Source organism: Canis lupus, chromosome 9 (assembly GCF_048164855.1).
Source record: "Canis lupus baileyi chromosome 9, mCanLup2.hap1, whole genome shotgun sequence".
NCBI classification, from domain to species: domain Eukaryota; kingdom Metazoa; phylum Chordata; class Mammalia; order Carnivora; family Canidae; genus Canis; species Canis lupus.
The window spans coordinates 38,304,531-38,318,461 of record NC_132846.1 but is presented as its reverse complement, the minus strand read 5'-3'; the positions used below and the strand labels follow the sequence as shown (position 1 = coordinate 38,318,461).

The window sequence follows — 13,931 nt, the reverse complement described above, 5'->3', positions numbered from 1 at the left end:
AAAAAGTCAGAACATATTCAGAGTGATAAAACAAAGCTTAATTAATTTAAAAAACCAAAATCATGCAATATATGTACTCAGATTATAACTAAGTTAAACTAGAAATTGGTTACAGAAAATTATCTAAAATATTCCTAGTACTTGGAATATTTCCAACATATTTTAAAATAAACTAGGCATCAAAGAGGAAGTCAAAGGGAAACTAGAAAATATTTTTAATAGAATGACAACATATTAATAATTTTTGGATGCAGATAAAGCAATTCTTAGGAAAAAATTATACATTAAATAATTATATTAGAAAAAAGGACAAATTATAACCAACAGAGGCAGAAGGAAGAAAAAAATAAAGATAACAGCAACAATCAATAAAATTAGGGACAGAAAAACAATAGGGAAAAATTAATAAAACCAAAAACTAGTTCCTTGAAAAAAAATAGAGAAATTAGATAATCATTTACTTAGACCACACCCTCTGCAAAATAAGAAGACAAAAATGACCAATATCAGGAAATAAAGAGGGAGATCACTGTAATCTCTACAAACATTAAAAAGATAGCAAGGAAATACTGTCTATAAGTTTAATAACATAGATGAAATTTTAAAAATTCTTGAGAAACACAAACTGCATAAAATCACTCAAGAAAAAAACATTTAACTTGAATAATCCTATACATACTAAAGAAACTAAATTTGTATTTCAAAATATCCCCCCCACCCACCCAAACACCCCACTACACACACACAAAATTTCTGGTTCAGAAGGTTTCACTGGAAAATTGTAGCAAACTTTTAAGAAATAAATAATGCTTATTTAATAAGAAATTTTCCAGACCACCGTGAAAGAGAAACATTTCACAATTCATTTTATGAGGTCAACATTACACAGATACCAAAACTACACAAAAACTATACAAGAAAAATACAGACTAATATCTTAATGAAAATAGATGGGAAAAAAAAGAAAAACACCTCAACAAAATACTAGCAAATCAAATTCAACAATGAAATACATGAAAAGAACAGTATACCATGACCAAGTGGATTTTATCCCAGGTATGCAAGACATATTCAACACTCAAAAAGTAATCAGTGCAATTCATTTCAACACTGACCAAGAAAGATTACATAGTTATCCTAATATATGCAAAATAGCATTTGACAGAATTCCTTTTTGATGAAAACTCTCAACAAATTGAAATAAAAAGGAACTTCTTCAATATAATAAAGAGTATCTACAGAAACCTACACCTAAATACTAGGTAATAATGAAAGACAAAGTTTTTCCACTAAGCTCAGAATCAAAGCAAAGATAACTACTTTTACCACTCTTATTCAACATAATATAGTGTACTCAGTCAAGATAAATCAATAATAGAAATGAATATTGGGGAGGAAGAAATAAAACTGTCATTTTGCACACTAACTATATAATTTTCTATGGAGAAAATTCCCAATATTTTGGGAAAGGTATCAGAATGATAATCAGTGGGTTTGGGAAGATTACATGATAGAAGGTCAATGGAATTTTTATATATTAGTAAGCAGCGGTTTCAAATTGAAAGTTATAAAAGCACTATTTACAGGGGATCCCTGGGTGGCTCAGTGGTTTAGCACCTGCCTTTGGCCCAAGGCGTGATCCTGGAGTCCCTGCATGGGACTGCATGGGACAGTCCCTGCTCCATAGCCTGCTTCTCCCTCTGCCTGTGTCTCTGCCTGTCTGTCTATCTGTCTCTCTCTCTGTGCCTCTGATGAATAAATAAAATCTGTTTTTTTAAAAAAATGTACTATTTACAATAGAATCCAAAAAGAAGGAATTACTTAGGTATAAATCTAACAAAATAGAATGAGGCCTTTATGCTGGAAACTACAAAATAAAACAGACAAAATCACTACATACCTATGAGAATGGCTAAAGAAAAATTTTATAATAACATGCTACAAAGTGCTGGTGTGGATGTAAGTGACTAGAAATCTCACACATTACTTTGGGAATGTAAATGGTACTTCAGAAAATAGTAGAATTTTTTTTATAAAGTTAAACATATACCTCCCATAGTACCCAACAATCCCACTCCTAGGCATTTACCTAATTGAAATGAAAACTTACACTTGCACCAAAACTGTTTTGTGACTGTTTATAGCAATTTTATTTACATTGTTAAAAACTGGAAACCACCCAAATATTCCTCAACTGATGAGTAGATCAACAAACTATGGTGCATTCATGCAATGGAATACTACTCAGCAATTTAAAAAAAGTGAACTACTGAAACACACATCTATCCAAACATGGATAGATTTCAAATGCATTACTGTAACTGCATTATAAAAGAAGCAAGACTCAAAAGGCTACCATCTGCATATTTCCATTTATATAGCATTCTGGAAAAGACAAAATGATAGAAAATATACTAGCAATTGCTAGGAGCTGGAGATAGGGAAATGAGTACAAAGGGACTTGAATTTGTTGAGGTGATAGAACTGTTTATACCTCGATTGTAGCAGTGATTACAAAACAGTGTGTTAAAAACTCACAGAACCATATACTAATGAGAGTGAATTTCACCATATGTAAATTATACCTTGAAAAGGAGGAGAAAAAAAGAGACAGAATATGTATAAACTCTAGAATCAGACTCCCTGAGCTGTGCCTCTTTTTAAATATGGATCCTGGACATATTCTCTAACACTCTAAGCATCAATCTTCTCAACTGTAAAGTGAGATTAGTTAGCTTTCCTTGTTGTTCTTCCATCATTATTATTTGGTGTCCTGTTACATACCTAACATTGTGCTTGATGTTAGGGATACAAAAATTAACTTATGGTGTGGCCCTTGCCTCCCAAGAGGCTACAACCTAGTGAATAAACATCCCCTGAATAAACAACTGAATATAATTGTTTTATTACAAAAATTTTTAAAACCCAATATTAAGTAATTATTAAGCCAAATTCACATTAATAGTTTCTAATATAGTTCAACTTTAGCAGGAATTTTCTAAAATAGGAATAGAAATTTCCAATCAAATCTAAGAAATCCTACTGGATGCCCTTATTTCTAGAATTATCTCTACAGATAATTTTAAAGACTTGAAATTGCATTTATTTATAAGTTTATCAGGTTCAGAAAGAATATCAGCCTACTCTACCCTGTTTTTGCCATTTTATTCTAGCATTTCAACATTAAGTAAGAGTATCAAGAAAATACTATAAAAATAATATGAAATTATGTTTCCTCATTTTCTAAGGCTTCATGTATCTTGATAAAATGTTTCCCTAAAAAGAAAAAGCTAAGAGGAATCCCTGAAAATGGATGAAGAAGCTTTGAAATATCCCAGAAAATCTGCTCCCTTTAAAAAGAAAAGAATTAATGACTTCACCTTTCTGTCACATAAAAGATCCAGTAATCTTTGTGAGAGATGTATGCATTACAACTACACATCACAAATACACACCCAACACCTTTCTTGGCATATCAGCCATCTCTGTCCTCTCAACCAAATGGGATGTCCTTACTTCAGGCATTAGAAGCCTGAAAAATTCATGCCAGGACATACTACAGCTACTTTTATAGCGTCAATTACATTTTCACTATATTCAGGATATCTGACAGGATAAAGCTCTAAAGACAGTTTGTTTTAAATGTGTCCTTTCCACTCAAGGCTTAAAGAAAATCAAGCTATTCTTATTTCAAAGATTTCCTATCTACTGTCATCTCACATCACGTCTCAGTGAAACACTGTGAAAAGTGTTCTTGGAGTGTTATCAACTAAAAATTTTGCAACAAGTATGGCTTTTTGCACAGGATTTCACACTGAATAATATAGTAACATCTAGAGATTCCTAACCTAGTGAAAAAAAGAGAACATTTTAAAAGATATTTTAAAAAGCATGACATATGCACAAGGGCTTCTCAAACAGAACCCATCGACTTGTTTTAACAATTTTATTTGATCTGAACTATTGTTCTGAAATATGGAGCCCACAAATATGGGTCTCCCATAGTTTTATATGTTGAAAATATTCCTAAGAAGAACATCTCTCAATAAGAAGCCAGCATATTGAAAGGTATAAAGAGAGAGAAAATAAAATTCATATGATAACTAAAACAAGTCAAAAAATAAGATTAGTAGAAATGCCCTTTGGAAGAACCCAGAGAAAATGATCACTGGCTACCTTACCTTGCTTTTTTCCATTAACATTTTCTAAAATACCAGAGAGCTGGCTGTTAAAGCTGTGTTGAAGGTCACTCCTTTGCTTTTCAAGGTGATGTTCTTCCTCAGCAATAGAAGAAGGCACATGTGGTAGCTTTTGGTCATCAAGGGTCTGACTGGGCCACTGGGACATTATAGAACATGAGTCCTTTGCATGTTGGCTAAGTCTGGGGCTCAAACTTTGGGCAGAGTCCTGCAAATCACTATTACAACGGGAGAAATGATCCACTTCAAGAAACAAGGGATTTGCATCCTCTTGACGCCAATCATTGCCTTGTTCTTCATCTTCAAAGTAAGCTTTCTGAATCTGAATATCATCTAAGTCCTGGTCTAGCTTGTCACTCAATTTAGAGTCTTGTTTGCTTAAGTTAACCAGCGAAGCAGATAACATATCTCCTGCTTGCTGGAGAGCTTCATAAACCCGAGATATCCAGGAAGAGAGAGGCTGGAAGAAGTTCTGAGCATCCTGAGACGCCATGGCCAAAACCATGGCCAGCTATCTGATGTCTACAAGTCGACTTGTTCAGCTCCTTCAGTACTCTGGACTTAATGTGAACTATAGAATAAGCGTGATGACAAATTAAATTGGAGGTCTCTTAATGGCTGTGAATAGTTCACTCTCAAAACTTCTCAGCTGAAACAGAGGAAAGAAATACTTACACCTATTACAGTAACAACCTCAGACCCACTACTGATACCTGTAATCAATGTCAAACAACATTCAGGGACTAAAAGAGATCATCATTGAAATCTGAAAGTAGCTAAATAAAAATTACTGTGCAAGTCTAAATGTAGATTACTTCAATGCGTATTCACCTGCTCAGGCATGTGCAAAACTTTCATCAGCAGTAATGGGCTCTATTCATGTGGACTGAGAAGTCGATCCCCACATAGACCATACATAACAGTGTGAAAAGGATAAATGAATCTTCATTAAGAGGTTGGATATGACATTTCAAAATACAAGAAAGGTTGGATGCTTCATCTACGAACCTGCAGATCTCAGCGAGCAGGCTAATAAGCATCTCTGCTTCATGACACAAAGATTTATCCTTTCAAAAGGAAATGTGTGCCTGGAATTAAAAAGCTTTTAACAGATCTTAAAGTAAGACTGTATATTTTTATGCAATTTCTACAAATCATATCTATTCTTGAGGAGCAAAGAACCACTAAAAAACAGTGCGACAAGTGGAATATGCAGCTTACTGGGGACGTGATCCTAGCATCTTGTTGCCTTTGTCTATGTTCTAACCTCCCAAAGACAACCCTCCACAACCTGGAAGACTCCTGAGACACCCTCCTTCCCCCAAATTCACAACCTAAAGGAGGCAGCTATAGGACATCATCAGAGTAACAAGGCACAATGAAGATTCTGGACCTAAACATCTATACTTTTGTACATATACACTCATACAAACACATACAAACATATACATACATGTATTTGCATAGGTATGAGTATTGTGTGTGAGTGTGGAAATATATACATATATATATATATATATATATATATATATCTTAGTGCCCTTACAATGCTCATCAACAGCTCAAGATGAATTTTATAATGTCAACAGAGCGTAAACTCACTGCTTGCACTTAATTACCCCATCTCTTTTATAAAAAAAAAGCTTTCTTCTGATTCAGTCTACCAGCATTCCTATATGTTTCAGCCTTCTTGACCTCCAGTACTGCAATTAATAGGATTGCTTACATTTTCCTAAGAATTTCTTTTTAGTTTTTATCTTTTGTAATAGCCATTCATGCATGCATTGATTCATCAATAAACAAATATTGATTAAGTGCCTATTAAGTTCTGGGCACAATGCCAAGTATAAGGTAACCTTGAGATCTCTGTCCCTATGGAGCCCACATTCCAATTAAGGGGAAACTGAGCTCTCTGCACTTTTCCTTTATGTTAAATAATTCATGAGTCTGTCTTTCAGGCTCTTCCTTGACTTCCCACCAAGTACATATATGCAACCATTCATTTTCCTATGGTTACTCCTCCTGCCCCTTCATATTCAATCAGCTGCAAGAGCTGACCCATCCATAAGACTCAACACTGTGTTTTTTTAACTCTAAAATATACATCACCAGCCTATAGTTCAATCCCTTTATACAGGCTTGTATCTCTTGTCATCTAAGCTAATGATTACAAACTTTGTATGAGAATCACCTGGTAAGCGAAAGAAGAAAGAAAAGAGAGAAAGAGAGAAAAGAAAGAAAGAAAGAAAGAAAGAAAGAAAGAAAGAAAGAAAGAAAGAAAGAAAGAAAGAAAGAAAGAAAAGGAAAGAAAGGGAAGAAAGAAAGAAAGAAAGAAAGAAAGAAAGAAAGAAAGAAAGAAAGAAAGAAAAGAAAAGAAAGAAAGAAAAAAAGAGGCTCAGATGGGTTAAAGGAATAGGCCCTGAATCTTTTTATTTTTGTCAAGTTCCTCGGGTGATTCTGACACACACCAGAGTTTGAGAAATGCTGATCTAAGGATATAGCGACACTTGGGCATCTCACCAAAATCTCAAATTCAGCCATCAAAACCTAGCACATCACTTCTACTGCTACAAGTGTTCAATACTCTAGACTCACGATTGTGAATTTCTCTCTTCAACACTGCCCCCTTTGATTCCTTCCATTCCAAGTTCTGATAGCTTTCAGTCTATGAAGACTTCCATTGTGCTTTGTATGGTGATAACCTTTCCTACACTCTAATTTCCCCAGATGTTACATAACTAGTTGGTTTCCATCTCAAGTCTTCCAAGCTTCAGTCCTTCCTCTAGATTTGCTCACCATTACCTGAACTTCTATTACTTTTATTGCCTGTCTCCTCCTCTAGAATAGACATATCTAGAGGGCAGGGACCGTATGTTTTATTCTCTAGCTTATCCACAGTGCAAAGAAGTGTTCTAAGCATGTACTCAATTCTCAATAAATTTTTTTAATATTAGTAACAACCAATAAAGATGAAAGGAATGTCATTGATATATTCCCAGGGGCTATACCACATTTCTTTATCATTTTAAGTAGAATTCCATTTTAATTATAAAAATGTTTACGTAAGGTCATTTTAAACATAGAAAATGACTAAACAGTAAACACTAAAGAGTTGTTTCTATAGGGGGGATAATTATCAAATTCCTGAGCCATTGCTTTATCACATATTTTGATCATCCTCACCAAGGGTAATTGTGAACAGAAAAGAAGTGGTTCCATGCCCAGAATAATAACGCTCATGGTCCTTTAAAGGCTGTTAGTTAAATCTTTCTGACCCTATTTTCTATCTGATAACAGATGCTTGGAAGGAGAGAGGAAAGTTACCACCTAAGAAGAAATACTAGCTTCTGGGAGGTATGCCTTAAAAATGAATGGTATTTTGGTGAAAGATAAAGTGGAAGCCTGTATGCCTGTGTGATTTTTAAAGGATTATGAGCTCCTGGAGAGAGTCAAAAACATTGAGAGAAAAGAAAATGTTTCTAATAATATGGTCCGCAGGTAACCTAGCACCAAATCAAAATCTTATACCAGTTTATCTACTGAAGTGTGTTAATGTTTAGCAATTTTTTTAAAGGAGAAATCACCCTGGAAAATCTATCCTCCTTATTCTCTACCAAGATCTGTAGGGCAGTCATAAGTAAAAGTCAAGAATATTGGGTTTGGAGATGGGTGAATTAGATGTATGAGGTACAAACTTCCAATTCTAAAATGAATAAGTCACAAGGATGAGAAGTACAACATAGGGAATAGAGTCAATAATATTGTAATAACGTATGGTGACAGATGGTAATGACAACTACCATGGTGAGCAGTGCATAATGTATAGACTTGTCTAATTACTATGTTATATCTGAAATCAATATAACAGTGTTTATCAACTATACTTCAATAATAAAAAAAATATGTAAAAATAAAAGAATATTGGGTTTATCTGAAGTGTCTTTTTATAGTCATTGGTTAACTCCCTTGTGTCTTCTCTTAAATGTAAGTTAGTTATCACTGACTTCTTAGAGTGGTCATAAGGCTAATTAAGTCTAAAATTTTATGACAATTATCATACCTTTCAGAGAATGGCATCTTGCATTACCTAGTGTGAACAAGAAAGCTTAGAAGCATGAATAACACATAGAGTCAAAATAACTATAAAATGGGCTGTAATCCATCTTCAACATGATTCAAAAGAGACTACAGGTGTTTTCTGTTAAGAAAAAATGGTATGGAATATGGGTAGGAATATCTGTCACTGAGATGAAATATCTTTTGTAGCATTTGTCCAAAATGTGATCTAAAGGCTGAAATCCTAAATATAAAAACAGACTACTGAGGACCATTTACATCAATGATATGGATACAATACAATACAGCCATATTTTCATTGCTAGGGTATGTGCAATACAACAGACCCTTTACCACTAGACTTCAGGTGGGTGGCCAGAAGAGGGGAGGCAATTAGCGTAAAGCTAAATGTGAAACTGCCCTATTACCAAAACATACTTTCATCAGTAGACATTGAGAAAAATGAGACAGCATGAAGAAAAGCAGTAGCAATGGACTTGGAATCACACAAAACACTGCTCAATGTTGGATAATCTTTCAGTTATGCCACAGCATGAGGCAAATCACATTACCTGAGTGCACTTAAAGTGTCTTCATCTACAATATAGGGAGTACTACCCTCTGTCTTACAATTCACAGTGGAAATTAGATTCCTCGATATTTCTAAGGCACCTAGAATAGAATCCAGTACATAACAGGCACTGATTATCAGTTATTCATTACTAAACCCAAATTTGTGACATTTTAAAGGGCAAAAACGTATCAAACTCTTTTAATCCTTTCTCTAATGTGCAAAGACCCAGAAACACAATACTACCATTATAGGCAACATTTGCCAAGCACTTTACAACATGCAATGCTTTTTGACAACCTATATAAACAAAAACTCTTTGTGAAAGATAGTAGCCTTTGCATTTTGCAGTTGAAAAAACTGAGGCTCAGAAGGGGTGATTTGCCCCAAGGTTCACACCTATAATAAATAATGTAGCTAGGATTCCAATTCTTCCTTGAATTCCAAATTCTTGCTTTAACCACTATTCCAAAAGACCTTAGAAATAAAAAATGTAAAGGTATTTTCCTCATTAGTGGCCAAGGTGAGGTTCAAATCCAGGTTTGTCTGACCTCAAAGTCTATTGTCATTTTGTTTCCATTCCACCTTTGCTGCCTATTTCATTATAATGAAACTCTTTAAAAAATGAAACTATTGGGATCCCTGGGTGGCGCAGTGGTTTGGCGCCTGCCTTTGGCCCAGGGCGCGATCCTGGAGACCCTGGATCGAATCCCACATTGGGCTCCCGGTGCATGGAGCCTGCTTCTCCCTCTGCCTGTGTCTCTGCCTCCCTCTCTCTCACTGTGTGCCTATCATAAATAAATAAAAATTAATTTAAAAAAATGAAACTATTGGAATTATTTTTCCAAAGTAAGTATAGTAAAGTTTTTTAAATATTCTAAACTACTGCTTAAGTTGAGGAAGATTTATTGTAAAAATATTTTTCAACCTATCCAACAGACAGCTTTGTGTTTGAGCATGATGACCTTAACAAAAAGACTAGGGTGGGTTCAACCAGAGCTTTCAATTGCTCAATGCTTTTGCTATTGTAACAATAGCACCTTTTATTCTCCAAATTTCTTAAGCCCATTCAGTATTTTAGACTATCTACTATGACACATAGTTGATTGTGTCATTCCATTTTTGAAATGACTTAAAATTACTTTTACTGCTCCTAAGATGAAATCCAAAATCCTTCATAGGACTTGGAAGGCCACGCATGGTTTGACCCCTTCTTATCTGTAACTACTCTCTATCTGCTCTTTGTTCTTCAGTATCTCATATCACCCCTTCATCTTACTTCAACAAACTCCTCCAACTGACTGAGACCATGCTCCTCCCTCAGGCTTTCTTCCCCTGTCCCCCAAAGCCCATCCACCTCCTTTCCTGTCTCAGCCTGACAACAGCCGTCTCAGACTCAAGTATGTCTTCTTGAAATAGTCTCATTTAAAAATTATTTATTTATTTGTTTGTTTGTTTGTTTGTTTACGAGAGGGCACACAAGGAGAACAGAGTGGGAGGGAGAAGGACAAGCAGACTCCACAATGAACATGGATTATGATGCAGGGCTCAATCCCAGAACCCTGATAATATGACCTAAGCCAAACCAAGAATAGGCTGGTTAACCTACTGAGCCTCTCAGTCACCCCTGAAATAGTCTCTCTTAGCACCTCTTATTCCTTCTTATTAACACTTCCTATATTATAATTGCAGGGTTTTTTACCCCCCTCAGCTACCTCCCCTCTGACAAACATCAGTTTGTTCTTTATAGCTAAGAGTTTGCTACTTGATTTGTCTCTCTTTTTTCCCTTTGCTTGTTTTGTTTTGTTTCTTAAATTCCACATATGAATGAGATCATATGGTACTTGTCTTCTTCTGAAGAAGACTTCTTCTGACTGACTTTACTTCACTTACTTTCTAGCTCTATCCATGTTGTTGCAAATGGCAAGATTCTTTTTTATGGTGGAATAATATTCCATTGTGTATATACACCACATCTTCTTTATCTATTCCTCAGTCAACGGACACTTGGGCTGTTTCCATATTGTAAATAATGCCACAATAAACACAGGAGTGCATGTATCCCTTTGAATTCACCTTTTAATATTTTTTGAGTAAATATCCAGTATTGAAATTCCTAGATTATAGGGTAGTTCCATTTTTAATTTTTTGAGGAGCCTTCATACCATTTTCCACAGTAGTTGCACCAATTTGCATTCCCACCAACAGTTCCTTTTTCCCACATCCTTGCTAACACTTGTTTCTTATGTTTTTTGATTTTAGTCATTCTGAAAGGTTTGAGAGTGATATTTCACTGTGGTTTTGAATTGCATTTCCCTGATGATGAGTGATGTTGAGCATCTTTTCATGTGTCTGTTGGCCATTTGTGTGTCTTCTTTAGAGAAATGCCTTTTCATGTCTTCTGCCTGTTTCTTAATTGGATTATTTGTTTTTTTGATATGGAGTTGTATAAGTTCTTTATATATTTGGTATACTAACCATTTATCAGATATGTCATTTGTAAATATCTTCTCCCATTTCACATGTTGCCTTTCAATTTTGTTGATTGTTTCCTTCGTTGTTCATAAACTTTTATTTTGATGTGGTCCCAAAAGTTTATTTTTGCTTTTATTTCCCTTGCTTTAGGACACATACCTAGAAAAATGTTACAGCTGATGTCAGAGATATCACTACCTATGCTGTCTTCAAGGATTTTTATGGTTTCAGGCCTCAAAATTAGGTCTTTAATCCATTTTGAGTTTATTTTTGTGTATAGTGAAAGAAAGTGGTCCAGTTTCCTCTTTTTGCATGTAGCTGTCCAATATTCCCAACACCATTGTTGAAGAGACTTTTTCCCATTGTATATTCATTCTTCTTTTGTTGAAGATAAATTGACCATATCATTGTGGGCTTACTTCTGGGTTTTCTCTTCTGTTCTGTTGATCTATGTGTCTATTTTTAGGCCAGTGCCATACTGTTTTAATTACTACTGTTTTGTAATATAACTTGAAATTTGGAATTGTGACACCTTCAGGTTTGTTTTTCTTTTTCAAGGTTGCTTTGGCTATTTGAGTCTTTTGTAGTTCCATACAAGTTTTAGGATTTCTTATTCTAGTTCTATGAAAAAAGTTGTTGGCATTTGGATAGGGATTGCATTAAATTGCATTAAATCTATAGATTGCTTTGGGTAGTATAGACATTTTAGCACTATTTTTTCTTCCAACCTAGGAGGATGAATGTTTTTCCAATTCTTTGCATCATCTTAAATTTCTTTCATCAGTGTTTTATAGTTTTCAGAGTACATTTCTTTCATCTCTTTGGTTAAGTTTATCCCTAGATGTTTTATTATTTTGGGTGCAATTGTAAATGGGATTATTTTCTTAATTTCACTTTCTGCTACTTCATCACTTGAGAAGAGGAATGCAACAGATTTCTGTATGTTGATTTTGTAATTGTTCCTAAGTTTTAAGAACTGTTTTTGAAGACTTGGAGTATGGAAACTTAGAAAATAAGATTCAAAATGGTTTTGGAATTCCTAAATTCACACGCTTCAAATAATACCTGTCGCCTTGTTGTTAAACCTCATTCAGTAAGCCTAGGATAAAAGAAACTTGCAATTATTATGAGAGCTTCTGTGAATAAAGCATTTGCTCCTTTAAGTGGGTTTTAGAAGAATGCAGATATAACCATAGACATGTTTTTTCTTTTACTTTAATCTGTCAGGCTAAGAAAATGATGATATTTTAAAGCTGTTACTCCAATAACTAGTTTAAAACTGAGTACTCAAATAGCTAGTTCAGCATATAAACTCATAGACACCCACTTTAATGCAGAAAATTATCTGTGCTACTATTCTACACAAACAATAATCCTTTCTCCTTGCCACCCACCTACCAACTGAAGGTTTTCTTTTTATGTAAGGCATGTATATCTTTAAAGTATAATAAGCATTGCTGTCTTGCTGACAGGAGAAGCACAAAAATCTAATGTCCTCCAATAAATGTAACTTTTGTCACCTATGCTATCCTCCAGATACTGTGTATCTTTGGAAGACATTACAAAGAGAACAACTGGGGACGCCTGGGTGGCTCAGTGGTTGAGCGCCTTCTTTCAGCCCAGGGTGTGATCCTGGAGTCCCAGGATCGAGTCCCACATCGGGCTCCCTGCATGGAGCCTGCTTCTCTCTCTGCCTTTGTCTCTGCCTCTCTCTCTCTGTGTCTCTCATGAACACATAAATAGAATCTTTATTTAAAAAAAAAGAGAGAGAGAGAACAACTGTTGTTAACTGTGCCATTCTTTAGCATGTGTAAACACATAAGCTCTAAACTTAAAAGCAATTTCCTGATCTATAAATGAAAATAATAGGTTCATCTCCACTACATCAAAATCCCTCAAAGCTACCCATAAAGTTGGTGAGTTAGTTTCAGCATCTCCATTCAAAAGGGTGTATGTTTAAGGCCTCCTCATATAATTCTGATGATCAGTTCTGAAAAAAGAGGAGAAAGAACTTCAATCCACCAAGCAATAAACATTTAGTGAGTGCCTCTATGTGAACTGCCATGGTTGACAGAGGTCTACCTAGAACTCTGGGATAAAATTCTATGCTATGGCTATTTCAAATGCAAAAAAAGCTCCAGAGTTTCTGCCAAAATTCAGACTTAGGACTATATATGTTAGATATATAGGCATACACACACACACACACACACACCTCCATATGTTTAGAGTCATTGGAAAAGTGAAAACTCATCAAAGAAATTTTCTACAGCTTCTGAAATGGTGATGTGTGTTTAGGGAGTTCTCAAACTTAGGTGTTAAACATTTCCACAGCATACTTACAGAGAGCTTCAGATTTGTTTTTATTAATATCCTAGCATCATAGAGGAAGCTCAAATGCCACAAGAATCTGTTTCTAAGGTAACTCATCATATACCCTTATATAAATAGCTCAGAAAGCAGAGATCCTTATATTCCAACTATAAATGTGCTCAGATTTGTCAAAGGTCCTCTGAACCCTTAATCTAATGTCTCCCATCTCTGGCAATCAGCTAGTGTGTAACATGTTCATTTGCTGGGTCAACTCCTTGAACTGGGGATAATAACCCATCATTTAAGTTGCAAGAAAA

The 13,931-nt window shown here is 35.0% G+C and overlaps 1 protein-coding gene across 11 annotated transcripts in view; it reads right to left on the bottom strand.

Annotated features, from left to right (window-relative positions):
* SYT16 (synaptotagmin 16) overlaps window positions 1–13,931 on the bottom strand; it is a 232,198-nt gene that overhangs the window by 97,361 nt on the left and 120,906 nt on the right. For 2 of the 11 annotated variants that reach the window (XM_072838851.1, XM_072838862.1), the window contains exon 2: window positions 4,182–4,848. The exons of 8 other annotated variants lie outside the window; for them this stretch is intronic. In XM_072838851.1, the coding sequence (XP_072694952.1) occupies window positions 4,182–4,704 (523 nt within the window). In that variant the 5' untranslated portion in view covers window positions 4,705–4,848. Of the gene's footprint in view, window positions 1–4,181; window positions 4,849–8,827; window positions 8,917–13,931 lie in introns of those variants that run through there. One more of the 11 variants, XM_072838852.1, reaches the window with a different exon arrangement.